Source organism: Oryzias latipes, chromosome 14 (genome assembly GCF_053564925.1).
Source record: "Oryzias latipes strain Hd-rR chromosome 14, Olatipes_Hd-rR_3.1".
Lineage (NCBI taxonomy): Eukaryota > Metazoa > Chordata > Actinopteri > Beloniformes > Adrianichthyidae > Oryzias > Oryzias latipes.
Window position 1 is genome coordinate 11,734,817 of NC_136250.1, and position 24,440 is coordinate 11,759,256.

The 24,440-nt window shown below is 37.9% G+C and overlaps 2 protein-coding genes across 25 annotated transcripts in view; one reads left to right on the forward strand and one right to left on the reverse strand.

The window, feature by feature from the left end:
- Nucleotides 1–6,730, reverse strand: LOC101171853 (lysosomal proton-coupled steroid conjugate and bile acid symporter SLC46A3). Of its 2 annotated transcripts, none has more exons than XM_078931150.1 (6): nucleotides 6,599–6,730; nucleotides 5,591–5,804; nucleotides 3,825–4,704; nucleotides 3,188–3,271; nucleotides 2,831–2,987; nucleotides 1–1,860 (listed from the first exon to the last, which is right to left on the reverse strand). In XM_078931150.1, exons 2-6 carry the CDS (start codon nucleotides 5,783–5,785, stop codon nucleotides 1,743–1,745), a joined length of 1,434 nt encoding a protein of 477 aa, XP_078787276.1. In that variant the 5' UTR covers nucleotides 5,786–5,804; nucleotides 6,599–6,730; the 3' UTR covers nucleotides 1–1,742. The 2 variants fall into 2 exon arrangements, with proteins under 2 accessions (XP_078787276.1, XP_004076351.2); XM_004076303.5 differs by lacking the exon at nucleotides 6,599–6,730 and adding an exon at nucleotides 6,128–6,316.
- synj1 (synaptojanin 1) overlaps nucleotides 6,337–24,440 on the forward strand; it is a 25,374-nt gene continuing 7,270 nt past the window's right edge. For 2 of the 23 annotated variants that reach the window (XM_078931147.1, XM_078931134.1), the window contains exons 1-27: nucleotides 6,337–6,664; nucleotides 7,478–7,635; nucleotides 7,827–7,913; nucleotides 8,250–8,517; nucleotides 8,700–8,925; nucleotides 9,639–9,722; nucleotides 12,825–12,886; nucleotides 15,331–15,427; nucleotides 15,578–15,753; nucleotides 16,183–16,264; nucleotides 16,369–16,521; nucleotides 17,793–17,958; nucleotides 18,202–18,225; nucleotides 18,692–18,883; nucleotides 19,269–19,353; nucleotides 19,523–19,663; nucleotides 19,751–19,943; nucleotides 20,026–20,184; nucleotides 20,824–20,980; nucleotides 21,140–21,266; nucleotides 21,351–21,563; nucleotides 21,661–21,739; nucleotides 22,043–22,208; nucleotides 22,353–22,535; nucleotides 22,671–22,712; nucleotides 23,095–23,223; nucleotides 23,991–24,032. In XM_078931147.1, coding sequence (XP_078787273.1) covers nucleotides 7,512–7,635; nucleotides 7,827–7,913; nucleotides 8,250–8,517; nucleotides 8,700–8,925; nucleotides 9,639–9,722; nucleotides 12,825–12,886; nucleotides 15,331–15,427; nucleotides 15,578–15,753; nucleotides 16,183–16,264; nucleotides 16,369–16,521; nucleotides 17,793–17,958; nucleotides 18,202–18,225; nucleotides 18,692–18,883; nucleotides 19,269–19,353; nucleotides 19,523–19,663; nucleotides 19,751–19,943; nucleotides 20,026–20,184; nucleotides 20,824–20,980; nucleotides 21,140–21,266; nucleotides 21,351–21,563; nucleotides 21,661–21,739; nucleotides 22,043–22,208; nucleotides 22,353–22,535; nucleotides 22,671–22,712; nucleotides 23,095–23,223; nucleotides 23,991–24,032 — 3,457 coding nt within the window. In that variant the 5' untranslated portion in view covers nucleotides 6,337–6,664; nucleotides 7,478–7,511. Of the gene's footprint in view, nucleotides 6,665–7,477; nucleotides 7,636–7,826; nucleotides 7,914–8,249; nucleotides 8,518–8,699; nucleotides 8,926–9,638; nucleotides 10,405–12,824; nucleotides 12,887–15,330; nucleotides 15,428–15,577; nucleotides 15,754–16,182; nucleotides 16,265–16,368; nucleotides 16,522–17,792; nucleotides 17,959–18,201; nucleotides 18,226–18,691; nucleotides 18,884–19,268; nucleotides 19,354–19,522; nucleotides 19,664–19,750; nucleotides 19,944–20,025; nucleotides 20,185–20,823; nucleotides 20,981–21,139; nucleotides 21,267–21,350; nucleotides 21,564–21,660; nucleotides 21,740–22,042; nucleotides 22,209–22,352; nucleotides 22,536–22,670; nucleotides 22,713–23,094; nucleotides 23,224–23,414; nucleotides 23,457–23,990; nucleotides 24,033–24,440 lie in introns of those variants that run through there. The other 21 variants (XM_078931148.1, XM_078931137.1, XM_078931149.1 and 18 more) reach the window with 19 other exon arrangements.

Sequence of the window (24,440 nt, forward strand, 5' to 3'; positions counted from 1 at the left end):
TAAAAATAAAAGAACAAATTTATTTCAAAGTAAAAATACTTTAGCCAACTCAATACAAAATAAAAGTCTTTGAAACACAAAGCACTGTCTTTTTTTCAGAAGGATGTATGTGCTTTTACTTTTTTCTAAGTACTTTTTTCTTAAAGTAGAGATTCTTAGAAATGTATTTAGCACATTACTTTTTGACCTTAGAACCCTTTGTGTGGTTATCAATCTAGAACAAAAGATGTTAAAACTTTATTAACATGGCGCATTTGCTAATTACAAATACAGCAAGTTTGTTTTATGATGAGAATCAAACTGGTCATTCCTTCCGGTTCAGTCAGGTAAAAAGGAAAAAAATAATAATTTTAAATGTTCAAATTCAATAAAGAACGCAGTAGGGTCAATTTTTCTCTACATTTTAAAGGTGCATAGCTTTAATCAAGTAACGTTTTTCTCCAAATCTTTTTCATTATAAATATTTTTTTAAATGAGGCAAAAACATTTCTGCAAACAGTTTCCCTTAAAAAAGACAAATCCCTTGTTTTCTTTTCTTTTACGTTCATATGAATAATGCAAACAATGTTTGTAACTATTGAATAACAAAAATTATTCTCCACAATAGGTGAACTATTGTGCATAAAGTGCAGAGAAGTTCAATCAAAACAACATTTTCTGATTTCTACATCATTTCGTATGCAAGTTGCATAGAGTAAAAAGTTTAAAGACAGAATTAGTGGACAAATATTCCTCAAATCAAAAGATTCAAAAATGTCATAATGACATTTCAAAATGAAAATAGGAAAAGGGCAGAAAAAGTTACAATTATCACCATATTCCACTTAGCAGAAGAAAGAGCGCAAATGTGCAAACTAAAGCAGAAACATAGAATTCAACAAGATGCAGAAGAAATGTTTTGTAAAGCTGTGTGCACAAATAATATTTTTGTCCACATTTAGTAAGGATTATCAGAAAAACTGCCAGAAAATCTGTGCACTCAAATGCCTGAGAGCAAATTATTTTGATCTTTTAAGTGAAAAAGATATAATTATATTATAGCTACAGAACCACTGACTAGAAACCCAGATTTTTACAATTTTATTCATGATTTAAAAAAAATCATACTTAAGTTTAGACCTATTTCTTTAACCAGACAACAAAACAAAGCATCACACCATCCCAAAAAAGTAAAACTATGGTAAACAACCACCAAATTGCATTTAAAACGCTATTAAAGCCATGAAAAGAGATATGATTACGGTACTCACAGCCAGTCAGATTGTGTTCAACTAATAAAAAAAAATTGTCAACCACCTCTTGACAAAAATTCAAAGACACAAATTCAAACATAAAAAAAAAAAACCTTTAAAAATCCTTCTAGACATTTCTGTTGCTTTTTTCCCTTTTGGTATTAACTTTACATTCTCCTTTTTGGGGTTTATTGCTTCAAAAAGTATGTATACTAGAAATACTTCACTTCAATCTGTGTCTGTGATGCAAAAAGGGCTTCCGAAAGTCTTTTAACACCACGAACTTCAAAACTATATCAAAAGCTGAATTTAAAATTGTAAATTCGAGATCAGCCACAGAAGTGAAAATAGAAACAGGAAATTAAAGCATTTTGGTCAGAAATACAACACTGTGCATCACCGGTACTTTCGAGGTCTAAATAAGTGCATATTTTCTCAATTTTATAAATATATCTGAATGTACAGGAAAATATGTAAGGGTTTTTGTTTTTATGCATGTTGTCCAAACCCTCAGCTAAGCAGCGGCCTGTCTTCCTGATCTTCCTCTGCATTCGTTGCCTCTCCTGAGGTGAAAGTCTCTGGTCTTCCGATCTCAGTGGAAACATCTGTTCCAATCAGAGCAACCACCCTGAAAACATGGAGAAGTTGCATTTTAGGAACATGACAAAAGAGGTTAGATTACAAGTAAAAAAAAACAAAAAAAACATTCAAACTATTTTATCTGCAGAGTCATGCAGTTATTTCAGCAGCTCCAGTTACTCAGGCTTCTAGAGTTACTTAAACCACACGAGATTACTTATCTATAAATAGCATAAACTATAATATATAATTCTGCTCTTGATTCTTGACTGAAAATATATTGACACCGGTAGATATGCTAATAATGAAAATATTTTTAAACTGAAAAAATGACTTACTATGACTAAAAGTTCATTCGTTTTGGGACACTGGTGTGTCAACAGAGCATGACAGAAGAAGCAGAACATGTGATGTGGACTCAGAGTGGATTTATGCTTCACTGTGCACAAATAAGACTAAGTAAGCATTAATACTTTGTCTTTTTTGTGTAGCCAAACACTTTTAACATCCTTCTACTATGTCAGAGCTTTGTTATTAAGGCCTGCTAAAGTGACTATCCAAGTGTTGTATAAATAAAGTGTAGATACAAAAACCATTGAAGGAAGTTGAACATAAAAAAGAGGAATTGATTCTTCTTTTCTGGGAAGTGCGGTTTAGCAAAGCATTTCTCTTTTTCATGTAGCCAAACTGACAAACAGTGACTAAGCAGAAAGGAAGTTTTTGTATTGAAACTCCAACCACAAAGTACAGCTGCACAACTGAAAATTGATTATAATCTGGTTTTATTTTTTTCTATACTCATTGTCTGAATAACTTTAGACAAAAACTATATTTAAGTGTTCTTATTTTTAAGTTTATGTTACTTTTTTTTATGAACATTAGACTGAGAAAGGCCAAAAATGTTTAAACTGGATATTTAATATGGAATTCTTTTATTAAAATAAATATTTATAGTTTCTGCCAAGCATCCTAAGGCTAATATATTTAACTGATTAGTAAACATTAGAGAGTTTACTTACCCAAGGGCAGATAAGGGAATAAAACAGAGCCCTGCAGATAGGATGAAGACAAATCCAGGGTACCAGGCCACAGTGGCAGCATAAATGCTGTTGAAGACTCCAGAAGACACATTATTGGTTAAACTCTCCAGAAAAGAAAGGCAGGCAAACAGGGCTCCTAGAAAACAAGATAATAAAAGATGAAAAAAATATAAAATGCAAAAATCAGAGCATTTTATCTCCTTGAATGGTTTTTTGCTAAAACAAACAGAACTTGGAGTACTGATCCTTTGTGGAAAAAGACACACTTCAGTGGACTCTGCTTCTGCAAACAGAGACATGGTTCTACAGTTCATGTAGAGGCCTAGACCCACTCACCCTGCTCCGATTTGGAGATATTCTTTGACATCATGGAGCGCAAAACGGGGAAAGGCATGATAGATAGCAGCATTGGTATTCTCACTGTAAAAAAAGATAGAAAAAAGAAGGTCAAATCAAAATGTGCATCAATAATAACCCAATAATTGTGTTTATGTAAATGTTTCTTGGTGGGTGTTACTTTCAAAGTTGTGTAATAAAGTTATTTATGGGAAAAAAACAGCAATATTTCCTTTGTCACAAGCACCCAGTGTTGTAAAACCAAGAAACTAATTAGTGATAACATTTTATGACTCGTCATAACAATTGTGTAACAGAGTTAGGAAAACATTTTTTCACTGTAAGCTTACTGTCAATCAATAACTGGTCAGTTAAAAATCAAAGGAACGTTCTCTGCTGTACATTATTTTTTTCATTTACTTCTGGTAGTATTTGTTGGTCTATAATATTTTTAACGTTTATTTCATGTTAAATCAAGAAAAAAATGAACACAAATCCGCTTTAGATAAAGTTTTTCCCGTATTTTTAGTTTAAAATTTTAGCAGTTTTGTTCCCATAATTAGTGGACATAAAAAAAACGGAAAAATGAGAACGATTTTTAGGCCTTTTCTTATTCGCATGTGGGTTTTTTCCTTACCTATGAACATCAGCACAGTGGTCTTTGCAAATGACATCAGGATCATGCCAGATGCGACGGACAGGATCCCCAGGAGGATGATGAGAAGCTGTGGAACACGGCAGTATGTGAGCGCTGCCACTCCTGCAAAACTTGTCAGGAACACCGTGGTGGACAGGGCTGAACCATAGCCGATCAAAACCTCATTCCAGCAGAGGGGCTCGTTTAGTTCATACAGCGTCACCAAAGAAATGCCTCCAACGTAGGCAAAGGAAAAGCTGGTAAAGATGAACATCATGAGGGCCAGAAGGATTTTACACTTAGAGGTAAGTCCTGAAAAGGTCTGGTAGACACCACAGACCATATATTTAAGTGCATGTCGTCGGGTAGATTCGTCGAAAATATCACCTTCGTTGGGAGCTTTCACTGTCTCTTCTAGGATGAAAATTGCATAAAGTAGGGTCAGACACTGGCACAACAATGAGGTTAGAAATGGCCAGTTAAAACCAGCTGCTCTTAGAAAGTAGCCTGTTGATATTGCAGCCACCCCTGACAACAGTCCAATCATCATGTCCACTCCAGCCATGCGCAAGGTTCTCTGACGTTCGTTCTTGCACAAGTCGGCTATATAAGCAAAGCAGCCCCCGAGAAACGTTCCCAAACCCCCAAACAGAGAGCTGAGAAACGATGAGCCAATCAGCAAATAGATGTTCAGCTCAAAGAAGGACACCGTCAGGAAGGACGAAGCATAGATCAGTGAGCCAATCAAAGGCATGATGATGGTGATCTTGCGTCCTCCTCGGTCGCTGTAAGCCACCAGCAGGAGTGTGACGATCAAGGATGGGATCGTGGAGAGAAGCTCTGAATACATGGAGAACAGGGATGCCTGCTTCTGTACCTCCTGGAAATGCAGAAAAAGACAAATGAACGATCACTCAGATGCCTGGATGCAACTGCAATGGCAATTCCTCAAAAGGCAAAGCAACCATTTGGTTGCTGTGTGGCAAACCCTATTTTTTTCTGAAAACGATAGATATAGATTAATACGTTCAAAAATGCAGATGTCATGTTTGAAAGTGAGAGGAATAAGTTTGTTTTTGTCCCCAACGAGTGCAGGTGTGGCTGTTTGAATTATCCTGAGATGTCCACTTCTGTTTTAACATTCCTCTTAAACTTTATAATTCTGTCTTGAAATAGTGCATGACTTTTTTCTTCAAAACAGGGTATTTATAAGTGTTGATGTGTCACAGACTCAAAGTCATGCAAGTATTATTTAGTCACAAGACACATATAGCCTTGAGCTGCAACAGTTCAATAGTTACACAAACAGGTGCTTAAAAAAAGGTCGGTTTATCGATGAACTAATGTGCTTTGACAGAGAAAGAATTATCTGGAGACATGTTGAGGCACAAACAAGAAAATGTTTGCATCAAAGTCTATAGTTTAGAAAAAGTGGCTCATGATCTAGTGCCAAAACTAGCATCAATGCCAACGATAGTATAGATTTAATTATACTAGAAATAATTTTAAGCCTGTCAGAAGCTGAATTTCAGAAAGTGTCTGATGGTCACAACATCTGAATGTTATTGGTACATTAAAAAAAACTTTTTTTTTTTTTTTAGTTTCATCATGCAGGTAATGTCTGCACAGGAACTTTTCTGACTGTTTTTTAATTGTATTTTTTTAAGTTATTCAATGGGCACATCACATTTTAAACTACTTTCATTAGGAGTGCTCCTTACAGATCCATTGAACACCTTTTTTGCAGTAAGTGGTTAATAACTTACCTTATGGAAGTCGGTCTGGTTGCTGCTACTGTTACTTGGTGCACATCTAGAGCTGTTGCTGGAGATGGGATAGGCGGTGTTGGTCAGCTGCAGCCACAGCCTGCGGTAGATGTATTGCTGCACAAGTGGGTAAATGAGAAAACTGCTAAAAGCATACAGGGCCACCACTGGCTCCACAAGATAAAGGCGCTTCATGTTGATGCTGGAGGATTCCCTAAACAAATAAACAAGTACACATCTTAAGAAATCAACAGAAACACAAGATACAAATGAAACCACTTACACTACATTTATAACATGAGATCACCCAACGCTTTTAGAAATAGATGAAACTGTCGAGTAAAACTTAAATATATTTATTTACTATTTAAGTCTGTCACTGATAAAAAAGAAGAAAAACAATAGTGGGACAGCCGGAATCATTACCCAAAGTTTAATAATGGTGAGGAAACAAAGTCCCTATCAGGCTGTCGGGATATGCAAGGCGAAAACAATGACATGCAAGTCTGTGGACAGTAAGAATAATTCCTTCTCTACCTTGTTGGTATTAATCTTGAAAGTGAGTTCTAGTCCTTTGACGGCTTAAAATGTCATCTAGACCATAGTGGTCCCTGTCACAAACACTCGATCGGTGTTATGTTTACGAATTTCATCGGCTTCGTTAGACAACCCTGTAACAGCAGAGGTTATAAAATCCATAGGTCCCGCCCCCTTCCGTTTGTAATTGGACGACACTTTTCCGCATCGTTCTATTGGGGGGCAGCGTCTATCAATCACACGTAACCGTGGACACGAACATTTTTTTCTGCTTTCTTGATTATCTGCTTAAGCCAAGCGTTCGAATTCGACTTAATATAATTGAAAGGAGTTGTTCTAATAGTAACATTCATTGTAAGAAGCATTCCAGCCTGATTATTTTCTTCATCTTATACCTTTTTCCTGTAACATTTTGGTCTACTTTGTGTATTACGGTAACGTGAAGGAGGTGTGTATTCAATGGGAACGTACCACTGTGCCAGCAAACCGGGAAGGATTTTGTTGTGACAGCCGAGTATAAACCCGGCGGGGGTGAAGGTAGGACGAGATGCTGTTCTTCTTCCTCTCTTTGGTTTAATGAAACCGAACGCTTTTATTTTTATTTTCACGTTTATTTAAACATATATACTTAAACATTATATTTGCGAACTGTATACACAATTGGAATACACCAACGGTCTTTCAACAGATAAAATGTTACAAGCTAGCTATGTGTGATTTAATCTAGCTAATCAAGCTAACAGCTAGCGCTAAATACGGAATACACACACAGTGCACCTGTTTTGATTTTTAAAGGTTTTTCTCGGTTTTTTGGTCTTATTTTCACATGGTGTTCTGTTTAGGGTAGCGTCCAGTTTTGCTTGACTTGACCATCCGCAGTTTCATTCTGCAGTCGTGACTGCTGGAAATGAGATTGTTGTGTTTGTAGTCCCCGGCCTTAACCGTTAAGTTAACCTGCGCACTCACACAGTTGCCTTGCTACTTACAGTAGCAACCTGTTACTTTATTTTTTAGCGACACATAAATAAAAGATAAACTTTTAAAACCGGTGTCTGTGTCATATTCCGCTATGGCCTGGTTTCGTATATGCAGCGCATTTCCGTTATGCGTTCGGAAGGATTAAACATGTCACAAACAGATTAGAATATATTCCTGTGATAGTTGTATCTTCTATAAAGTAACAACTTTAAGGCATTTTAAAATAAAAGGTCAAATATTTTTCACGTTTTCCATCATTGCTGATCATAAGGGGGGACTTGCAATGGAACTTAACATGTAACATAGTCAGATTGATCATATGTTTATGTCGTATTAATATATTGATCATGGTTTTGTTTTTTTTATTTGCAGACCATAACTTAGAGTTTTTCCTTTCGGATCAGCCATGGCTTTCAGCAAAGGTTATCGCATCTACCACAAGCTGGATCCCCCTCCTTACAGTGTCATAGTGGAAACCAGGTCCCGGGACGAATGCCTGATGTTTGAATCGGGGGCTGTTGCTGTTCTGTGTAAGATCACTTGCTTGATTACACAATTATAAGATATCATTTGAGATTTCTGGTCAGAAAAATCACCAGGAAAGTTGAGCCATAGGAGGAAAAGGGGGTCATCCCTAACATAGAAGTGATGTGATTGAACGCATTTATTCATTTTAACTACTAAAGTTGCAATTACTTATCCAATCATACTTTTCTTATAGCGGCTGCAGAGAAGGAGGCCATTAAAAGTACATACACAAAGATTGTTGATGCTTATGGAATTCTTGGTGTACTTCGTCTTAACCTGGGTAAGAGAACAGCAAAATATGCATTGAAGCACACTTAGTTTTTTTTCTCTCTGTTAATATTTTATTTATTTATTTATATTTGGATAATCTGATTACTCCTGTCTTCTATATGACCTTGAAAGCTCTTGTTTTCACAACAAGTAAAACACAGGTTAGAGGTTAATGTTTAAAGATTTTGGTTTATTGAAATTCCACCAATTGGTGAATTATTGCAAGTAGATGCAAGAAAGTCCAAATATTTTTTTTTTTTTACCTTTCAACTTTACTGTGTTTTTTCTTTCTTTTTCTTTTATTACTTTAGAATGAAAAATTGCAATATCTACTTCTTTCTCACAGGTGACTCCATGCTGCACAGCCTTGTGGTTGTGACGGGATGCAGCTCTGCAGGCAAGGTGCAGGATTCAGAGGTTTTCAGGGTCACACAGACAGATTTTATATCACTGAGGAACGATCCAGGAGACGAGGACAGAATTGCGGAGGTCCGTAAGCTCTTAAACTCAGGTCACTTCTACTTTGCCTGGTCTTCCACTGGCGTCAGCCTGGACTTGAGTCTCAACGCACATCGCAGGATTCTAGAAGATACCACAGATAACCGCTTCTTCTGGTAAGGATGTTGAACTCTGACTTGTTTGTGTGTGTGTGTTACAAGTGCAGTGGTATGGATACGTCTTAGTAAAAGTATCTCAAGTAATATTGGTTTTTCTGCACATTTTTCAGAAGTTTTGTTTTGTTGTCATGTTTAAGGATTTGCCAACATTCTGTGTTTACTGCTGTTTGCAACAATAGGAACCAGTCTTTGCATCTGCACCTTAAACACTATGGAGTTAATTGTGAGGACTGGCTGCTGAGGCTGATGTGTGGCAGTGTGGAGATCAGGACCATTTATGCGGGGCATAAACAAGCCAAGGCCTGCATCTTCTCTCGGCTCAGCTCAGAGCGAGCTGGCACTCGGTTCAATGTTCGAGGAGCAAATGATGACGGGCAAGTGGCCAACTTTGTGGAAACAGAACAGGTCAGTGTTGTATTTAATCATTTCATTGAGCCTCTTTTTTCTATATTCTTTGAAAATGAATTAAAAGAAAAAACTTTAATAATTGTTTTTTTTTTCCATTTTCCTTATACTATTTTGGATGCCTTGATTCTTTTAAAAAGTATTATAGCTTAGACTGCTTTTTTCTTTTTTATTGCTTAATCACAAGCTAAAATAAATTTAATTTAATGTTTACTACTAAAATGTAACTAAAATTGTTTCAGAGGAGAACAATTTGTTTTCTGTTAAAAAAAGGAATATCCCTATGCTTTCAGTGTTTTTGACAGGTTTGACAGGTTAAGTTTTAGGTACACTGTATAGCACTGTATGCTTGCTCTGACTCCTGATTCTATTTTAAGGTGTCATAGGTCGCCTCTTCCGTCTATGTGGTGCTGGCAGATTTCTGTTTGACTTTTAGCAAAGTGGAATGTAGTCCGTCTGCCTCTGAAACAAATCGCATTCTGATTTTGTTTTTGCTTTGCATATTTGTTACTTCCTGCCAAGTGCTCTTCGGTATTTTAATATACAAACTAATCGCCCTTACTTGAATATTAAAGATTACGATTCATATTTTCACAAGTCTTTTTTCCCCCCCGTATTTTTACTAGAATTTGTCAAATTCTTACATTTTAAAAGGGCGCCAGTTTAATCCAAGAAAGAAACTTTAAAATATATATTTATTTCCTTAACAACAGGTTATTTTCCTTGAAGACAGAGTCTCATCCTTCATACAGATCCGTGGGTCCATTCCACTTTTCTGGGAACAGCCGGGAATACAGGTAATAGCAGCTAATTGTACACACATTTATTTGAAGTTTTTGTATTCAATTGATTTATAAAATAAACTCCAATTTTGCTTCATCAGTTAGTAGGTACTTGACAGCAACAAACCAAAACACAACAAACATTTGTGGATTTGTGTGTGATGCAGCAGCAGATGCAAAGCAAAGCACCTCTTGTCATAAAACTGCATATTCTCTTTTTAACACATTTTCTTGCTGTATTCAGAAAAAGTCTGTTAAGGGTGTTTTGTTACACCTTAATAAGAATCGGCCCCCTAATGGACTGGATGTGAACCCCCACCTGGTACAATAACCTCTCTAGTAACCATGCTTATTTGTTTTGCATAGGGCAGGGGGGGTTTCTTATCTTTTCTTTGTCTGTGTTGGTGCTTTAAGCTGTTCCTCTGTGCAATGCCAAAGAACACGGATTCATAATATTGCCTTTTTAGGTCCCATAAGCCGTATTTCTCTCAGAGAAATCATTTTGGACATTGGAAAGAGAAGTAATTACTCTTTTTTTATTCCTCAACATAAGGAATGTGAAGTGCCCTTGTCCTAGAACATTGCACAGACCTGGAAGTTCAGTTAGCTGTGGGGGGGTTGGGGGTAAATGATAGCAGTAGTGGTTGGTAAAGGGCTTTTTGTTTGTTTTTCTCAGCTCCCAGACTTCTTTGGTCAGGTGAGAATCTGATCTAAAAACAACCCCTAACCACTTACCTTAATTCAATCTGCTAAAACCGCTAGAATAGCTACGAAACAGATAAAACATGATTTCCTTATATACAGTGGTCCCTTGCTGTGGTCTTATTTTGCTGATTTTTTGGTGCAATTTTGCCAGCTTTTTATTTATTAATGCGCACTGTGTTCTGTGTCCTGTTGACCTTGTCAAACAATCTCCATGGATCTAAACAAGAGAGTAAAATGTAAAAATGTTATTTTTTTGTCTGAGAAAAGTGTATAGTGTGTAGTGAGGGGTTCTATGGCCTTAAAACATCTATAACTCTACTTAGCGGTTTTCAACTCTCACCGGTTATTTTTAAAACGTAACTTCCGCAATAAACGAGGGACCACTGTGCTGTGAAATGACTAAAAGCCAATTCACCTAGTTGGAGCAGGAGGCTTTTGGTTTGGTCAGAACACAAGGTAATGGGGCTTGGGGTTGTTTTCAGACAGAACTATTCTTTGCCTGCTTCGAAAGCACCATTGTAGCTGTTGGTCCCTCTGCTCGCTGTGGATTGTAAGCCCCCCCCCCCCCCCCCCCCCCCTCCATACTGTCCCTGAACAGAATGTGTAATTTTGCTTTATCCAGAAGAACAGTTAGCTACACTCCCATCAGTCAAATATTAAAAATATTCATATTTTAAGTAGTTGAGCAGGTGTTCTCAGTTTCAAGAGAAAGTTGAAACAGTCATGGTATTCAAATCCCATTGAAATGAACTGCACTTTAAGGCGTAATACAGTAGTTCAATTCCCACTCCGATTTTGAAAGCGTTCCCAGTGGTCTGTCAATTATGAAAATGTCAAAAAACCTTGCTAGTTTTCTAGGACATAGTTTCTGCAGAGAGGCTGTAGTTTAATTAGAAATTTGCCTCTGAGTAGTGGCGGGGACTTTTGGCAAAGAGCAGCCCCACCCCCTTTCCCGTCACCCATAACGAAGAGATATTTGTTCACATGCTCTCCCGCTAGCTTACAATCCCTCACACCCTAACATTACCGGTGCAACAAAAATGGCGAGCAATATTTGAGCTATCGGCTATACAGTTTGGAGCCAGATGTCGACTTAGACGAGGAAAACAAAGACGTACATGGATCTAGTCGCCTAAAAGAGAATGCATCAGAATTGGGCGGAGCGTTATTTCTTACATAACAAATGGCAGGGTTTTTTGGCCTGCTCCTGATTCACAACGATTTGAATGAAGAATTCAAAACAGGAAGAAAAACTTCTTCATGTATGTCCTCAGAAAAATGTCATAAGAGCAGCTTAAAAACACACACAAAAAACAAATTTCCTATGAGTAGGTCTTTAAGAGAATAGGTTACTTTTAGACAAAAGCTCCACATGATGCATTTTACTATTTCATATGTTGTGGATGATATTTATATGTTCCCACAAAATGAAACAGTCAATAACAAATTTACACCCTAGATAAACACCTATAGGAATTGTCTAATTGTAGAAGTTAGCAGAGATGGGTTGTTAATGGTACAGGTCATTAACAGTGTTTGGAGGTTTGTGTCGTTGCTGTACACCTGCAACCCGAGCCGTGTCAGATGCCATCTCAGGAAGTTATTAAATATTCATGGACTCCTCAAGCACAACCGAAGCAAAAACCTGTAGTGACATTGAGGTTGGTTTATCCCAGTCTCACACAGGATCAGCCAAGTATAGGTATGTGCAAACAAACTAAGCTGCTGAACACAAAGCTAAGACAAAGATACGTTGACAGTAATAAGCTTAAGGAGCACAGAGCTGATCTTTATAACACTCCCAGAAAAAATGGTTCTTATCAATTACCAGTTGACAGGACCATGACTCAGAAAACATTGTTGGAATGGGAAGTATGATTTGTACATGGTGCAGCGTTAGTATTTACTTGGTTTTGCTTAAATGAAGAAAAGCTAACTCATTTAGAAAAACATCTTCAAAGAGAAATAAAATGAAGGAAGGAATCCAAAGAACTTGTTGAAACCTGCCGCATTAGAGAGCAGTCTTCCTGGTAAAACCCTAGTGCCCGTTTGTTGCTAATTCTGAGTAGGTGCAGTCTAGTGTAATCATGCGTTCTCCTCTGGTTCTTGTTTAAAGTGGTGCGAAAGATTATAAAATTTGGGCAAAGAGGCTTAGAGAGATGACCAGAAAATGTCTTTGCTGCTTTGCCTTTATGTAAACAAGGTTTTTCCACTCTGCCTCTCAGACGTTGTACTTATCCAGTCTCTCCCTCTATATTTTTTTTATTTGGACAATATCCCTTGCTCATCTGTCCATTTCCATTTTTCCAATTTCTCTCCTAATTTTCAAGCGTTTGGTGTTTTGGGCATCTGCCATGCCTGCTTTTTTGTCATCTTTATGAAAGAAAAGGACTCTGACTTGTGTCTCTGCAGGTTGGTTCCCATCGTGTGAAACTCTCAAGGGGATTTGAGGCTAATGCCCCGGCTTTTGAAAGGTAATCTGGATGTTTTGGGTAGCAGTCTGTATGTTGTTGTGGTTTTTAACTGTGTCCCAAACAGAACACCTAAAGTTTAAGGTGTCATCAAAAAGAGCCTTTCCTTAATGCACTTGTTAATTCTTGGAAATATAAAGTTAATTTGAAAAAAAGTTTAACTATGATCCCTCGTGATAGGCACAGTCAACTTTAAAAATCTTTTATGTTGAACTATCAATGCAACATACTTGTGATTGGGGTTTTAAAGCTGACTTATCAGTAATTTTATCTCAGACAAGCTGTGACATCAACTGAATGAACGTTTTGTCGACAGGTTTGTCTCAGTAAAAATGCAACGTCATGAGTCAACATGTTTCCCTCTCAGCCTGCTTTGGGGAGGTTTTATTTTACCCTGCAGTTTACAACCTTTATAACACTTGTTTTATTCGGTTGAGCTTCCATTTGTTGGGTTTCTTTAAACGCTCTTGTTATTCACATTCCCTCACTCTGCTTTAGTTCATCTGTCCCCCTTTTTTTTTTGGGTCCTGAACTTTTCTCAAAAAAACTGAAGCTGCCAGCGTCTTCCATACATTACAGCATCTTTTACTGTTCTGAAGTTGTCATGACGCTTCCTAATTCCACACTCTCTATAGTAAAGTGGACTGCACCATGTGCCACACCTCAATGTGTCTCATCTTATCAAGCCAAAGCAGACTCCAATAATCAGCTGAGTTTTGAGTTTTTACCACATTTAACAACATTTTGCTATCAAAAAATAATAGTAGACTGATAGTTCTTCAGACTTTTCAATATCATGAGCTCAACTTTTAGCAATTCATTGAGCTTTTAAGTGTATTATAATGTGTTTGATCTGTTGATGCATTTCTGAGTATTCCTCTAAAAACCTGCGCTTTGAGCACCAGCCCCTCCCAACCCATGAAAACGAGCAGGTTCTCACATTGTGACATAGACCAATGAGAACTGCCCCTTCAGGGAAGAGTCTGCACTGCCAGCACCGCTCCAAGGCTAACACACACACCCACTTTCTCTGTGGAACTAGCAGTGTTTGGCAAATAATTGCGGATGCCGGCTCTAGGTTAACGGCGTGAAATGGGCGGCACCCACAAGGAGTGAAAGTCAGGGCCTCAGAGATCCAGTCATCTTACTTCCGGGTTGAAAAAGAATTTAGGAAATAACATATTTAATTAAAAAAAAATGTTTGTTTGTGTGCCAAAGGTAATAGGAATCGAATAGTGTAGGCCCTTTAACATTTTGTTAATTTCACTAGTAGGAAATTTGATGACCGTGCATTTTTATGTGCTTTTGAGCATTTCTAGTTGTGCGCAATAGGATTGTGTTTTAGAAAGATAATCTCCTTCTACTGTGGTCAGTTAGCTGATCAAATCTGTAGGGTGTTGGTCAGTCACAGTTCAAAGTCTTGTATTAGATTCTCTCCTAAGTGTGAATGAAAAAACCAAAACATTTTTTATAATTCATACTTCCTAATTGCATCCACACCATTTTTTTCTTTGACAATTTATAGAATATTATTTATCAGATGTTGTTGTGTTTAAGCTTTAGTGTCATTCATAAACCTGACTGGGAACATGGCTGAAAAGTACCTTAAGGTGCATAAGGTGGATTGAACCTCATGGGAATGTTAAACCTTAATGTTTAGAGTTATGCTACTTTAGCCTTACCTTGTTGTGTTTTGTTTATTTGATATTATTTTGTAAAATTCTCTGAATTGTTTTTCTTTTTTAGTTTTTTGTGTTATGGTGTTTGCTTAGTTTTCTATTTATGGTATTTGATCTCATGGAATCGGTATATTATCCTCTTTTAAGTAAGAACATAACTTTTGTTCTTATTTACAATTATAACCAAAACAAACAATATTTCTTCAAGTTTATTTGATAGTTGGTCAAATCTATAAGACAAAAAAAAAATCCATGACAATTTTTAAAAAAATAAAACAAAAAACCATTAGCGCAATTTGCGGAGAAAGCAATGTATAGAGAGAAGCTGTGCACACTAACACATATGCATTGTTTGCTGTATCCTCAGCTGCTGGACAGGACTAACAGAAGGGGGAAAAAATAAGAAACTGTCTTAGAAAAACCAAGAAAAAGCTTTTGTTAACACTGCATTACATAACAGTTAGGCTGTTCTCTCACCAAGTATTTGGCAATTCTCCCAGTCTTTGTAAAATGTGCCTAGAACACATAGAATGAAACAAATTGTGATATGTTGTTGCTGTTTTCCTGCCTAAAGGTTTCTTATTCATCATTTTGCTAAATAATAAATAGCCAACCTGGTATTAAACTCCTTATACCTTCCTTTTTGCTATGTTGCAGAATTCCATTTTCATTTTTAACTGGTTGGGGATTTTCTTGACAGCTTTGTTTTTTAATCAAGCAACAACTAAATATACGGTAACTTATATACACGAATGTGTTGTTTTGCAGACACTTTGCTGCCCTGCGCAGGTTGTATGGAAAGCAGGTGATCATTAACTTACTCGGAGGTAAGGAAGGGGAACACATGCTCAGCAAGGCTTTTCAGGTGAGAGGAGCCGATCTTCATCTTTTAAGCAATGATATTTATCAAAAGGCATTTGTTGATGCCAAATGTGCATTTTCCAAGTATGTTTATGTTGCAGTAATACATTTGTGGTGCTTTTTAATGAGAAAACTTCATCTTCATCGCTTTTAGAGTCACCTGAAGGCGTCGGAGCATTCAGCCTCAGTGAAAATGATCAACTTTGACTACCATCAAAATGTGAAGGGTGGCAAAGCCGACAAACTCCACAGCGTTTTGAAGCCTCAGCTCCATAAGTTCATAGAGGAATGTGGGTTCTTCTACTATTCTGGGGAAACTGGCATCGTAAGGTAACACAAAATCCCACCTATATTTTTTTCACAATTTCTAAAAGTAACTTTGCCCTTTAACTATTCTCTGTATATATTAGTTACAATCACCTTCTTTTTATTTTTAAAAGATGCTGTGTTAAGCAAACGATTTCTGAACATTCTTTTCCAAGTGATGTTCCTGTTATGACCTGTGAAGCCTCACAGGTCGTCTTTGAACAGCCAAGAGACGTGTAGTTCTAGTTCCTCTTCCAGGGATTGAGTGAAAATGTCTCGCCTGTGTATAAATCCATTGCTCTGTACAGCTTAAGAGCAATTCTTATTTTGTCATCTTCTTATAAACAAGTGGGATGAACTATTTAATCTTCTTGTGACGCTAAATATTAATCACAGATGATTTACTGGAGTGAGTAAAAACATCTGGAATAGATCTTTGTCATGTCTTCTCAGGACTCAGGGGGGGACCATGAGGACTAACTGCCTGGACTGTTTGGACAGAACCAATAGTGTTCAAGCCTTTTTTGGCCTTGAGGTAGGAAGGCTTCGGTGTTGAGGGTTGTTCTTTCTGTGCTATGTAAAGGAATTTAACTGATATTTTTAATATGATATACTTTTATTTATTTTTTTTATCTTTAGATGTTGACCAGGCAGTTAGAACAAATGGGCCTGACAGAGAAACCCCAGTTGGTGGCCCGGTTCCAGGAGGTTTTTCGGACCATGTGGTCTGTTAACGGGGATTCCGTCAGTAAGATCTATGCGGGCACTGGTGCTCTGGATGGCAAAGCCAAGGTATGCACAAAAACAATCGACCTTTCAATGATGCAAAACATCATTGTGCAGAGCAGCTTGTGAAAAAGTTTTCTTTTATTTGTGAAAATCTTTTGTCAATTATTGGCAATTCTAGCTCAGAAATGTCATGATATGAAGTCATTAAAGGTGTTTTATTTTTGACCATCAATATTAAGGTGGAAATAAAAAGAGATTTAACACAGAAAGGGGTTATGTCTTGTGCATTTCTGCTTATAATATTTAAAATTGTTAAATTGATATTTCAACTAAACCATCATCTGAGCTTAAAACTTAATTTGTAACTGATCAAAAACATTTTAAAAATTGCTTGGATTATTGAAAAAATTAACAGAAATTGTTTTTTTTTTATCACAGTCTGACTGTTAAAAACAATAAAAGTGAAAAAGGTTAACAGTGTACTTTTTCTAATGTCCTTGCAGGTTTTCTCTTACCTGCTGCTTAAATTCTGCATTTAAAGACAAAGTTGTAGTAAAAAAAAATAGATGTAAACAAATATTTAGCTTCTTACTTTAAACTTTCAAACTAAATGAAGTTATTAAAGTGTGAACATTGATCATTAGGTTTGTTGAAAATATAAAAAGTCTTTTTTGTGACTTTCATGAGCAGTACAATAGCTGAGCAGAAGCATTTGCCTTGCTGTAGCTACAATATGTTTCTGTTTGTTAACTTTTGTATGCTGTCTCTTTTGGCTGTCCTCTGGACCTCTCTTCCTGTGTGGTAAGTTCATAGCTGGTGTTTTTTTTTAAACTGTGGGCCTTTTTCTGGTGAACTTTTTACATTTCATTGTCTTTGTAATAAATGAAGGGGAAATTGATGGAATACGGAGCAAATGGAATCTTCTGAATTGTTATTTTTTCCCCTTTATTTCCCCTTTTTTCATCCTCGTTGTACATACTTTGGTTGAAGGAGCTCTGGAATATTTTATTGTGGCGCGGCAGAAATCTATAATTTATGATTCCTGCATAAAGTGTCTGCATCTTCTCCCTCACTTCAAACTTGGAGAAATCTGTCCAGATATTCAACTTTTACGTTGTATTTGGACAACATCGTTATATTAAAGCTCCATCTTAAAAGGTTAAAGTTGCACCAAACAAAAAAGAATTCCTCCAAGTTCTGAAGCCTTTTGACTGAATCCCTAAATGATTGCCTTTGTGGTTGTCTTTTTCATTCCTACATTGGAACAAAAAAATCCCCATTGTGATTCAAAGTAGAGAGCTAATATTTGTATTGTTTTCTGTCTTGATTAACAGGGCGGAAAGCTTAAAGATGGAGCGCGCTCCGTTACACGGACCATCCAAAACAACTTCTTTGACACCTCCAAGCAGGAAGCCATTGACATCTTGAGACTGGGCTCCACGCTGAACAGTGACCTGGCAGACAAAGCTCGTGCTTTGCTCACCACTTCCAGTCTTTATGGTAATTGTTGACAATACAGCATATACATTTTAGATTATATTTCAATTATTAATATTAATTTTAAGCATCTTAGCAGCAACCTAACAGTGAAAAATGTTATTATTTTCCTTGTTTTGGTACATTTTTGATGAGCTCCAGTATGTCGGTTTACACACTGCTCTTCCAGCATTATCTGTTTCAATAATATAAATAACCCCCTGCTTTTTTTCCTTCTCTCCCCTTTGCTGTCCTAAACAATGCTAGTCACTGAGCCTGTCTTACAATCAGGTACAGTAACTGACTGCAGTCAGTGGATAGATACTGTTTTCCTCCCCTTCCATAAAGCTGTCTTTTCATTGGTGTTTGCTGTTCGTCAGTCATTTACAGTCTCTTACTGGTGATGGTTTAACCCACTGTCTGTTTAATATCGTCATGACACTCAGGTTTTTCTTTTTTAAGGAGACAATTTCAGTTCTAATTAAGAATTAAACACAGAATTCTGGTAGAATTCTACAGACAGTAATAAACCATGATCAAGCTTTTATTCTGTGAATGTTTTCAGAAATGCAACACATCTGCATTCACATATTTTCTATTATGCCCTCAACACATTTAACATTGTTGTGTATGAATTCTATCTTTTTTTTCTGATGGAAGGATCGAACAACCTTTCTCCATTTGTTTGTTCTCTTTCATACAGACACTCTTCATGACTAAAATCCACAGTCTAATGCTAATCTTCTCCCTTTGGCAGCCTCTCCAAGGGTGTTGCTGGGAATGTGTCAAAACTACCACAAATACACGAGGCCGAAGCAAATCCGCGTGTGTGTTGGCACCTGGAATGTGAACGGGGGTAAACAGTTCCGCAGCATAGCTTTTCGCAACCAAACACTCAACGACTGGCTTTTGGATGCTCCCATGAAAGCCGGGCATCCTGAGTTCCAAGGTTTGTTTTTATTTATTTGTTTCGCACAGAGATCATATCTTAATTAGAAAAATACCTCCAACAAATACATATTTTTTATGGATTAGTTTACTGTTGTTTGTTTAGAAGTTAGATATGTTTGCTTAATAAATCAATTTAGTTAAATTTCAATAGCACTTCTTCTATAGAATTTGATTTAAAACATGTAAAACTTAGACTTCAGTGTTGCACAGACCAATAATTGAAATAAAACAGACTATAAAACAAATAAAAAGATTAGCTAAGGATAAAAACATTAAAAATAAGGTTTAAAAGTACAGCTCAACTTGATCCAATCTGCAGAAAGTCTTAAGTCCTGTAATCTGTATGTGAGTTAAAATGCTGATTCTCTATTGGTTTTCCTTAGACAGCAAAGCCAACCCCATAGATATCTTTGCCATCGGATTTGAGGAAATGGTTGAACTGAATGCTGGGAACATTGTCAGTGCAAGGTTTGTGCCAAGCATTCTTTCCTAATGATAATGTCAAAACAAACTGTCAAAATGGTAAAGAACGGTTTTGTGTTAAAAGAAATTATTTCATTTATTATATTTATTATTATTTAGTGTTTGCTTTTCCGTGTCTTTTTTTTTCAATTGTTATTGTCTGTTCTGGTTTTAGCACCACCAACCAAAAACTCTGGGCAGCTGAGCTTCAAAAAAACATTTCCAGGGACCACAAGTATGTGCTGCTAGCCTCAGAGCAGCTTGTAGGAGTGTGTCTGTTTGTCTTCATCCGCCCTCAGCATGCACCTTACATCAGGTATCAACCGTACAGAAGTTTTTTTTTTGTAAGTATCATTTACGTTTTTCGTAATCATTGTAACTTAAAGATTCTACATTCTTTCAGAGATGTAGCTGTAGACACGGTGAAAACTGGAATGGGTGGGGCCACAGGTAATAAAGGAGGTGTGGGCATCCGCCTGCTGTTCCACACCACCAGCATCTGCTTTGTGTGCTCCCATTTTGCCGCTGGCCAATCCCAAGTCAAAGAGAGGAATGATGACTACAACGAGATCACGCGCAGACTCAGTTTCCCCATGGTAACAGCTGTTTACAGCGGGGCTTTTTGGGCTCCGTGCCGCTTTAGTTGCCTAAACTGCAGCTTCCATGTCTGTCCTCCAGGGTCATCTGCTGTACTCCCATGATTACGTATTCTGGTGCGGAGACTTCAACTACCGAATCAACCTGCCCAATGAGGAAGTGAAGGAACTCATCCGACAGCAGAACTGGGAGGCTTTGACGGCTGGGGATCAGCTGCTGGAGCAAAAAAATGCAGGAGCGGTACGACTGTCCGACTTGAGATCCGACTGTGTTGTCGTCTGTTGTCATCTCGTTTCAGTACACCAACCAAAAGCTCTGGGCAGCTGATCTTAAATACCCACCCTGATCATCAAAAAACCTGTCTCATTTTCCAGGACATCGTTTCTGCATTTCATTAGAACTTAGACCGCTGGCATGTAGCAAGCACACCCCCCCTCCCCTTCCCCTCCCTGTTGTGGAGCAGGGAGCTTGTGGCCCACCCAGGGTCTTTTCTGCAACCCAAATGCAATCTTTTTCAAACTGCATTTTTTTGTCTGATTCACAAGGCTTTATAAAGAAATATTCAGAAATGCAATTTTAAGCTTAATTTGCTTAATAGATGTCCTCCATCCCCAGAAAAATACCACGTCTTAAGCACCAAAAACTTTATTTTCCTTGAAGTGGGTCTTTAAAAATCACAAAAAACTTTTGTAAATTCCTATGGTCACTAAAAAATGTTTATCAAAAAAATGTGCATGGCTGTCAGCATTTTATTTGCTAGGGTTTTTTATTGCATAGGAGCAAGGGCAGTACATAATATAAGCATAAATTATTTGTTATGAAATAGAAATTCATTTATTTGGCCCTCAAACCACTGACACTATCAACTGTATCCTGCAGATCTTCAGGGGGTTTATTGAGGGAAAGATAGATTTCGCCCCCACCTACAAATACGACCTTTTCTCAGACGATTATGACACCAGTGAGAAGTGCCGCACTCCAGCTTGGACGGACCGCATACTTTGGAAGAGGAGAAAGTGGAACTTCAGCAAAACGGGTTAGTTGCAGAACAAATAATGCAGGAAAAACATTTTCCCTTGTGTTTTATTGTTGAAACGTGTCAATTACAATGTTTTTGTTTTTTTTGCTGCTGTTGTGTGTGGAGAAAAAGAAAAAGCTTTTAAAGGAATAAGCTGTCTTTGTCTTTGGTTAACAGCAGAGGAGCTGAATGTTGTTGGGGCACCATCCACTTCTGCAGATAATGAGGGGGATCCAGAATTTGCATGGAGCCCTGGCGCTTTAAAGTACTACGGCAGGGCCGAGCTGAAGACCTCAGACCACAGGTAACTACGGAGGCTTAGATGTTTCAATAAAGTGTTTATGTTTGATATTTAAGGTTGTCTGAAAATCGTATCTTTATCTTATAGGCCTGTTGTGGCAGTAATAGATGTGGACATCCTGGAAGTGGACCCTGAGACTCGCCACCAGGTCTATAAAGATGTCATTGGCAAGCAGGGGCCTCCAGATGGCACCATCCTGGTATCGCTGTGCTCTTCTGGGCCTGATGACTACTTCAGTGATGACCTAATTGACGAGCTTCTGGATAAATTTTCCAATTTTGGAGAGGTCATCCTCATCAGGTCTGTTTGGGGTCACAACACAGAGATGCAGACTCATAATTACTGTCAGATATTTGTCCTCTCTGACTTTTTAATTTTATTTTTTATTTTTACCCAGATTTGTTGAGGAAAAGATGTGGGTTACTTTCCTGGAAGGTTATTCTGCTCTGGCAGCTCTTTCACTGAGTGCTTCCACTGTAAGTTCTGCTTTTTTATTCTTATTTCCCCACTTTTAATTATTGAAAACATTCAATTTAAAAAATGTACTGAAATTTGAAGTGACTTTTCACTCCATATTTGTTCTGGCTTTTTGGTTTTTAGGTTAAATAAAAACAAAAGTTTTAGCCATGAAATATCTGTCAGTCAAAACTAAACCAATCCTAAATAGGTAGTTCTGCTGAATTTAAGCCACTTTTGCTTCTTGTCTAAAAACCTTTTGAAGCTGTTCTGTATGTTTTGAACTGTTTTTTGTCTTTGATTCATGTGTTTGTGGCTACAAGGTTCTTGGAAAGGTGATTGACATTCGCCTCAGAAGCCCGGGCTGGATCAAGAGTTTGGAGGAGGAGATGAGTGTGGAGAGGATCTTTGGAAGCATGCCCACATCAGCCAGTTCCACCCTGCTTGCCGAAGATGCTGATGTGGATGAGGATGAATTTGACATGGAGGGTGAGTTGTTACCATGAATTCACATTTGGGGGGGGGCTCCTTTTTTATTTTTTATTTCTATCCTTCATGCCACATATCATAGAGAAACCTGTACACCTTAGAGTTTTTGATCAAGCCCTTTTTCTCTTCTACCTCTTTTTTCAGGTGAAGTGGATGAGGAGGTGGAGGAGATCCTTCCACAGCACCTGCAGCCCGGAGCCGGCTCTGGTCCCGGTTCTTCTCCTCTGCCCTCTCCCCGCAGTAGTCCCTGTCCCTCACCCACCCACGGGGAACCCGCTGCTCCCAGCAGGCCCAGTCGTTCCCAACAACCCTCCCGACCATCACAAGGTAAAATTCACTACACAAAACTGCATCACACTTTACTGCTTTTATTTTGCTAAAAGCCCACTTTAATCCCTTCCTTCAAACTAAGTCTATCTGCAGGAATATAAACTGTAATTTTCTTTTGTTTGTGGAATGTAGAAATGGAAATAAGTCCTTTGTCTCTGAGATTGGAATTTCCAGGTAATAAAATGTGTGGTAGTGCCATATGTGTGTATTGTAAGAATATTTAATGTCTTACAATAAAATGTTTCTCTTTGAGAAATATTTTATAGCACTGGTTCTTTAAGTGTGTGCAACGTGCTTCATTTTTTTTCTCTTTGCCTAGAAGTAGAAAGGTGGTAGGAGATGATTTGAACAGATGGTCCTTAGCTTAATACTGGTGTCCAATCATGTCATAGTGGTACAAATTCAATACTTAAAGGCTTTAGTCTATCACTTTTTCATTATAATATCTATTTTTTTAAAGAGGGCATATATCCTTTAAATACTTATGTTTGGAGCTTTATTTTTGGTCCAACCTGTTTGTGAAAATAGGCTTTCTCATATTCTGGCTTTCCTTCAGGACCTCCTGTTGACTTCCAGCCTGGCGCGCCCCCATCTGGAAGCCTGGAGCCCAAACGGCCACCACCCCCTCGACCCGGTCCCCCTCCTGCTAGACCTGCTCCACCTCAACGGCCTCCACCACCATCAGGTAAAAAACCCCACCCCCAATTTTTTGGGAATAGATTTCATTTGAGCCAGACATGTTTCTCCTGAAACTCAATTGAGAGCAGCCGGATAAAAGTCCCTTCTTTCTTCTCCGAATGTCACGTTTTGGATCTGTTGTTTTGTTCTGTCTAAGCTTTCTTTTGAGACAAAAATGTTCTGTTTTTCCTCTTGAAGAGGCTGGTCCCAGCCCACTGCTTGGTAGGAGAGGCAGTGAAGGTAACTCACCAGGAGAGATGTAGATGCTGTATATTTTGTAGCCACCCACAAACATTGATATGTGGAACTGCTGACTCATTTGGCTTCACTGTGGTTAACGTTTAGTGGTGTTTGCGTTTGTGGCAGAGATATGATAAGATTCTCTTGTTTTTAAAAATAAATAAGCTAACACAGTACAAATGAGTAATGAAAAGATCTGAGATTACACCCTTTTTGTTATGAATACAAGATGTCCTCATTCCCTTTTAAATGTGTTGCTGTAGTGTGATAGATTTGGTATGGTGGCTGTAGCTCAGTAGAATAGAATAAAGCTCTAAATGTACGGAGATGCATCCATGCAGATGTGAGTATTGCATTGATTGTATTTTAGAACTGGACTGAGTTTTAGTTTTTGACCAGCAACTGTAAAAATATTCTTTATTGGCCAAGAAGGAACCACCATCTAAGGTGGAATCATTGGAGTCTTTGGAAAGACTTAAATCTTGTGGCTTGTTTATCACTTTTTTGTGGTTTGGTTTCCTTTGTGCTGCAAAGGATCAAAAAGCCCCGCTCTTCCTCGACCAGATCCTCCTGCAGGTGAGTGCCAAAAGGCCCAACATAGACATATTTGACATACATGCACCACTGGAGGATTGTTTGGCTGTTGCCTAGGTTTGTTGTTGCTCCATGACTGTTTTTGTGCGGTTCTTCTTTGTTTCTTTGTTGTATAATGACAAGATTATACCTCTCGTATTATAATCATGCCTTGTGTCCCAAAGCTCTGACACAAAATATGCCTGTTCAGGGGTGGAGAAATGGGTTTTAGTTTTGTAGCCTATTGGCAACTTGTCTTCACCTGAGCCCCTTGTGTGGCGTCTGTGGTTAACTGATGCCATCTTTTACAGAAAGGGGGTGTGTGCTTATCAGGTGACTTGGCAATGATAATTATACAGAGGAAGACATTTAAGTGGTGTGGGAAAATGTTGAGAACAGTGGAGAAGATGT